At 45.1% G+C, this 7,224-nt stretch overlaps 1 protein-coding gene across 1 annotated transcript; it reads left to right on the top strand.

Moving 5' to 3' along the window:
• The first annotated feature begins 1,378 nt into the window (after positions 1-1,378).
• On the top strand, positions 1,379-6,210 carry AVPR1A (arginine vasopressin receptor 1A). Its single transcript, XM_080811808.1, has 2 exons — positions 1,379-2,998; positions 5,732-6,210. Exons 1-2 carry the CDS (start codon positions 2,020-2,022, stop codon positions 6,016-6,018), a joined length of 1,266 nt encoding a protein of 421 aa, XP_080667934.1. The 5' UTR covers positions 1,379-2,019; the 3' UTR covers positions 6,019-6,210.
• The last annotated feature ends 1,014 nt before the right edge of the window (positions 6,211-7,224 follow it).

Here is a 7,224-nt window from a genome sequence, read left to right as displayed (position 1 = left end):
GTTATTTCTCTGAATCAGTAACTATTACCTATTGCTTGGAGGATTTTCCAGAAAGGTGGCTTAGAAACCTTTGACTTATTGCCATCTCTGAACTTTTTAAAAATCTTTTGCCTCTTAGGTATCTTAAAGAGAATGAGACAATGCAACACAGCTGTAGATCTGAGAGCATTACCCCACACAGAACACTGTCTTAGTTGATCCTCACAATAACCTGATCAGTGAGTAAAGCAAATACCTCTATTCCCATGGTTAAGCTGTATAAACCGAGGTTTATAAGCCACAATGAACCAGGACTCCAGAGATCGAGTCAGCACTCTTACTGTGACAACCTGGGGACTGGACATGCATAAACTGGAAAGCAAAATGGAATTATCACAGAGAACAGCACTTCGGAAAATCTTTTGGTTTCTTTGCCTACATTTCACGTATATTTTTCCAAGACCACCAAACTTATACCGTGTTCGCAAAACACTAATTTTCTGACCACGAGGTCACGTTCGTATATCCACAAAGTAGATAACCTTACAAAGTGTTTTTTCTGTAGTGAAATAGTCTGAAAACAGCTCCCTCTCGCTGTGGTTCGAAGCATAGTTTCACCAAAGTAAACACGCACAGCTCGAGTGGAGAGTGTTTCTGCTTTGCCCTGGACAGGCAGCTGGGCTCTAGCGGTCCAGAGTTACTAATTAATAGGTATTTGGTCTCGCTTCCTTCAGAGCATCTCTTTCCTGACCGGAGATTGCATCTTTCTCACTCCGGAGCGCAGGGTCCTGGCGAGTTTTCGCTCGCATGCGCTGGACAGCGCTGCCTGGGTGGCCGCTCTCAGGCAGTCGCTCTTTGTCCATCCAGGGATGTCCCCACGGTTCAGCAGTAACCAGACGAAGTCCCCACGGACTACTATGGCCCAACTTCCGCCCATCCCCTCTGTGGGAATCAGGCTTTTCCCGGAGGAAACCCCAGGAATCCAGCTCAGAGAAACCAGGCACCCACCCCCAACTCCAGTTCTTTTTCCTTGTTGTAGATACACCCACGGGCAGCCGGGGTCCGGGCGGGGGGTGGGGGGGTGTGCAGTAAGATAAGTGAGTGCGTCCTTCCGGTCCCCAAACGTCTGCCTTAGGCCGGTTAGCAAATAGCAGGTATCAAAGGTATAGTACTGAGAAGAGAGCGCTTTTTAACCACCCCGCGTTGTTATCCTGGGGTGGGGGTGGGGGGGAGCGGGGAGGGGAGAGATGAAAATCCCGGAGCTGAGTTGCGGTGGGAATAAAATTAGCCTGGGCGGGGGGCGGGGAGCCGGGAATTCGCCTGCCAGTTGCGGAGGTAGAAACCCCGGCTGCAGGGGTGGGGTCGAGCTCCAAGTTCAGGCTCGAGAGAGCGCGCGCGCGCGCACCAAGTGGTGCACTCGGGCTTCAAGGTGCCCCATTGACTACGTCTGTTGAAGTCAAATGCGGAGTTAAAGGGGGGCTTGAGGAAATAGTGGCAAGCCCAGAAAAGGCACGGCACGTCCAGTTCTCCAAGTTTTTGTAAAAGAAGAGCGGGAAAGCGCCACCACCCCGACTCTTAAGCCGAGGAATCGGCGAGTCTTCCGGCCCCACCCCCCGCAGCAGTGATGCAAAGAGGACAAATCACCGACGTAGAGCGGAGGGAAAAAAAAAAGAAGAAGAAAGAAACCCCCGGGAGTGGGGAGGAGAGATGGGAGAGAACAGGCGCGGAGCAGTCTCCAATCACTGGCACGAGAGGGAGCGCCTTTTGGGGAAACGAACCCCACATAAATAATTGAGTTTGGAGCCCAGTGCTTTCAGAGGCTCGAAGTGCACCTCCTCAGCGCCTTCCGAGTTGAGGAAAAACGGCAGAGGAAGGGGCAAGCGACGACGGGACCGAGAGCAGCTCAGCGGGCGGTGGGACGCTGTGCCCGCAGACGTTCTCAAGAGGGACAGCAGAGCCCAGCGAGCCCCGAGGGCAAGGAGCCCTCTCCAGCGGAGGCGGAAAGACAGCTGGCCTCCGCGGAGGCAGAGGAGGTGCCGCATGGGCAGCATGCGTGTCTCCGTTGGTCCCGCCGCGGCGTCCGCGGACAACTCCAGCGAGTGGTGGCCTCTGTCCGCGGGCGGTGCCAACCGTAGCGGGGAAGCGGAGGCGCCCGGGGGTGGCCGCAGCCCTCCGGAGGACGTGCGCGACGAGGAGCTGGCCAAGGCGGAGATCGCCGTGCTGGCTGTGACTTTCGTGGTGGCGGTGCTGGGTAACAGCAGTGTGTTGGTCGCGCTGCACCGCACGCCCCGCAAGACGTCCCGCATGCACCTCTTCATCCGTCACCTCAGTCTAGCCGATCTAGCTGTCGCTTTCTTCCAGGTGCTGCCGCAGATGTGCTGGGATATCACCTACCGCTTCCGCGGACCCGACGTCCTGTGCCGCGTGGTGAAGCATCTGCAGGTGTTCGGCATGTTTGTATCGCCCTACATGCTGGTGGTCATGACCGCCGACCGCTACATCGCTGTGTGCCACCCGCTGAAAACGCTGCAACAGCCAACGCGCCGCTCGCGCCTCATGATCGCCGCTGCCTGGGTGCTGAGCTTCGTGCTTAGCACGCCACAGTACTTCGTCTTCTCCATGGTCGAGGTGGACAACGTCACCAAGGCCATTGACTGCTGGGCCACCTTCATCCAGCCCTGGGGTCCCCGCGCCTATGTGACTTGGATGACAGGTGGCATCTTCGTGGCGCCCGTGGTCATCCTGGGCACCTGCTATGGCTTCATCTGCTACCACATCTGGCGCAATGTCCGCGGAAAGACGGCTTTGCGCCCGGGAAAGGGCGCGGAGGGCGCCACTGGCGCCCTCCATAAGGGGTTCCTGCTCGCGCCTTGTATCAGCAGCGTGAAAACCATTTCTCGCGCCAAGATCCGCACCGTGAAGATGACTTTTGTGATCGTGACAGTTTACATCGTTTGCTGGGCGCCCTTCTTCATCCTCCAGATGTGGTCTGTCTGGGATGACAAACTTGTCTGGGTCGGTAGGTGTCGGGAGAAAGGAGGAAAGTGCAGGAAGGCGGCTTGTGTGTGGGGCGGGGGCAGATGTTCTCTTCATAATATCCACTGGGGCAGTAGTTCTTTAACTTCTGTGTGCCTAAGGATGACGCCTTGGGTGAAATTATCAAAAAGGCAGTTTCTGGGGGTCTCCGTCCAGGACATTTTGATTCAGTAGATCTAGAATGAGGCCCAGGACTCTCCGTTTGTAGCTTGCAATGAGCCTAAGACAAATGCAGAAACTGCGCCCTAGAGTCAGCCACACAACCACAAAACGGAAAAATGACTTTTTGCCAGATCACTAACCAATGCACAGCACCCTGCTTTCGAGTCCATTGGACTCAGAGAAATATTTCTACTGTAACAACTGCTTTTTGCTAGTTTGTAAAATGTTATCACAATTAATACAACAATTTTGTAGAAATGCCCCAAGGGCAAGGATAAACTGACATAGTTTTCTAAAGAAAGATTAAGAAGTCAATAATTCTAATTTAGCATTGAGTTAGTGTTCCATTTCTTATTATCTTAATTTTTTTCTAACAATTACCATAACACTTTTTTTCTGGTATTTTATTTTATTTAATTTTTTTAAAGATTTTATTTTATTTTTTTTGACAGAGATCACAAGTAGACAGGGAGGCGGGGGAGGGGGGGTGGGGAGAAGCAGACTCCCTGCTGAGCAGAGAGCCCCATGTGGGGCTGGATCCCAGGACCCTGGGATCATGACCTGAGCCAAAGGTAGAGGCTTTAACCCACTGAGCCACCCAGGTGCCCCTTTTCTGGTATTTTAAAGCAAGATTAATGATGAGCTCTAAATTTGTTTTTTGTGGTTTTTTAAAATTTTTTATTTTTTATTAACATATAGTGTATTATTAGCCCCAGGGGTACAGGTCTGTGCATCCCCAGGTTTACACACTTCACAGCACTCACCATAGCTCATTCGTTCCCCAATATCCATAACCCAACCACCCTCTCCCTACCCGCCCCCCCAACCCTCAGTTTGTTTTGTGAGATTAAGAGTCCCTTATGGTTTGTCTTCCTCTGGATCCCATTTTGAGCTCTAAATTTGTTAAACTGATGAATTTGTCTTTCCGCACTAACGTAACCACACTGCTACAGCCTCTGCACACAACTCTTGCAGTAGTGTACAGAAAATGTTCTCTACATCCACTGGCTTGAGTTTAATTCCTCCACAATCTGAAAAAAAAACAACTAACTTCACAAGAATCCCCCCAAAATTATTTAATATAGGGTCTTGAAAAAAGTATTTCCTTTTAGTAACAAAAAAAAAACTTTTCAAGCAAAATATGTTACAGGAATGTTATCAATAGCAGCTGTAGTTGGGAAATAGGTGATCTGGAAAGAACTGTCTCCTTTTGTTATTTGAGATTGAGATAAATAGACTATATGTGATATACTTTGGAGGTTATGTGTGCAAATAAAACATTTGGGAGTGAATTTAATTCAAACAAAAATACTTGCATAGCTATAATATTATTGATAAATAAAACAGCATAAATGATATTTTTTTGGTTTACCATTTCCTGTCTTGCTTGATCTTAGCAGTCCCTTAATTGCCAGTCAAATAAAAAACTCAATCTAGTTATTGCTTTATCAGAATTTAGACATAATTTCTAAAAAATTAACTACTTTTGCATAGGTTTGCTGATGATTTTCATTCTTTCTGAGTACAGTCTTTGCCATGGATCATGATCACCTTTAATAGTAGCATCTTAGCCCAAAGTATGATTAAATAATCTGCAGTTTATTCCAGCATAGCAAGAGTGAGAAGACCCAAGTTTATATTTAATAATCAAGAAAAAGTACCTGCTAATTATTCTTATCTTTAGAAAAGGTATATTATCAGTGTCACAGTTCTGTGAAAGGTTATAGTATTTATGTAGTTTACAAGTACAAATAACATATTTCAAAACTCATTGGAATTTCCTAATTCAGTTGTTTTTAATATAATTTAGTTGTCCAAACCACAAAGATGGTTTTCTTTTAAAATCAAAAGAAACCATAGAAAGTTAACCAAAAAGAACAAAAAATTACCCAACTCCACAAACAACTTAATAATGCTTCCTTCAGGGACCTATTACTACCATCCCCTTATGTATACTTTTTTATTACAGAATATGTTTGCTATTAAAAAATTTAAAACTACTAAAGATGGTCCATAATGTCATACTTTTGCTTTAGCTGTTAGGTTGAATACAGTTTTGTATATGTGATTGTAGACTTCTGAAATTTCATTGAAATTGCAGCCATTCTGTAAGCACTGTGTCCATTAGCACATACTAGTGCTAGGATAAAGAATACAAACATCTCTTAAATAAATTAAGTGATGAATCACTACGTTCTAATCCTGAAACCCATATTACACTATATATCAACTACCTAGAATTTAAATAAAAATTCGGGAAAAAAAGAAAAAAATAATAAATTATTTAATATTCTTAGCTTCTTGAAGGTCCCATTCATTCTACTGAAATATTTGTAAGTGGTTTAAGATACTTGAATTAATCTCAATGCATCTTGCTTATGACAATATTTTGTAGCCAAGCAATTTCCATACACGGATTGATAAACAATATACTTCCTTTTCTATATTAACCCATAACTTTTTTGCCACTTTTAAGAGTCCGTAAATGAGTTTATCCAGTGCACAGTAACTTGCATGTGAGTGTTTAAATCATTTCCCGTTGTTTTTCATACAGAATCGGAAAACCCAGCCATCACCATCACGGCGTTACTAGCTTCCCTGAATAGTTGCTGCAATCCTTGGATCTACATGTTTTTCAGTGGCCATCTCCTGCAAGACTGCATCCACAGTTTCCCATGCTGCCAAAGCATGAAGCAAACATTGAACAAAGAAGATTCTGACAGTGTGAGCAGAAGACAGACTTCTTACACGAACAACCGAAGCCCGACCAACAGTATGGTTACATGGAAGGACTCGCCCAAGTTTTCCAAGTCCGTGAAGTTCATTCCTGTTTCCACCTGAGCCCACGTTTATGCAGCCTGACTCTTATAATAGACTTTTGGGTCCACTGGCTGAATCCAGCTAGAAATCAGGAGAACAAGTGAACTTATAAGTAATAAGTGTAAACTGATTTGTTGAGGACAAGACTGTGTTTCTAGTTGCATTTTCACATTGCTATGACCAAAAGTTATGAATTTATACAGGATGTTCATTAAAAAGAAAAAAGAAAAACCCATGCTACACTAAAATTTGCAGGCCTAATTCCCAGAATAAGAAGAGAAGTTATATTTCTAAAGGAAAAATCGTAACCACGCTGGCTTACATTCTGTTGTTGGTTTCCTTTTCTTTTCTTTTATTACGGGTATGACCAAAGCCTCATTGGTTTAGAAGTCAGACAATGTAGGGACATTGTTTCTGAACAAAGTGAACTCATCATCAGTCTTATAAAATGAAAGTTATATAAAATGAAAGGAATTAGAAGAAACTTCAGAGAAATTGTTTCCATCTAACAAAAATCAGTTTCTGAATGTGAAAATGCAGCCTCCCACAGTGCCCTGGAGATGGGAAGGTGCCTTGGACAAGGCATGAGGGTTTGGGGCATATGGAGCTACGGATGCCTGGTTCACAGCAGAAAGTTAAATGCTGTAAATCACCTATATTTCAAAATGGTAACTTTCGAGCTGGCAGTTCCTTCCTTGTTTTAGGCTCCTCATGTTTTACCGGTTGCAGAAAGCACAATTATTAAGATGCTGAAGGTTAGAGAAAATATTGTCAAATGGCCAGTAAAATCTTTTTTCTCCCACTAGTCAGATTTGTATAAGAAATACCCGATTTTGTTAGAAGAGTAAAAATGGATTATCCAAGGTACTATGTAGACTTTTTCTAGAACATTGTAGATCTGTCTCGACCAGTGTTATAAGGTATCTTGTGTTACGCTGGTTCATGTGTGGGGTGTCCAGATTATTACTTCATGTTTGGGATGTTCAGAGTTGTAAATAAGAGAATCTTCTAAAGAGTGACTCAGGATTGGGGCACCTGGGTAGCTCAGTTGGTTAAGCGTCTGACTCTTGGCTTCTGCTGGGATCATGATCTTGGGGGTCCTGAGAGCAAGCCCTGTGTGGGGCTCCACACCCAGTGCAGAGTATGCTTGTCCCTTTCCCTCTACTACCCCCCATCCGCGCTCTTTTTTAAAAAGAGAAAGAGAGAGTGACAGGATATAGAAAGTAC

This window comes from Martes martes (genome assembly GCF_963455335.1).
Source record: "Martes martes genome assembly, chromosome: 8".
Classification (NCBI taxonomy): domain Eukaryota; kingdom Metazoa; phylum Chordata; class Mammalia; order Carnivora; family Mustelidae; genus Martes; species Martes martes.
This window is presented reverse-complemented; position numbering and strand designations above follow the sequence as displayed.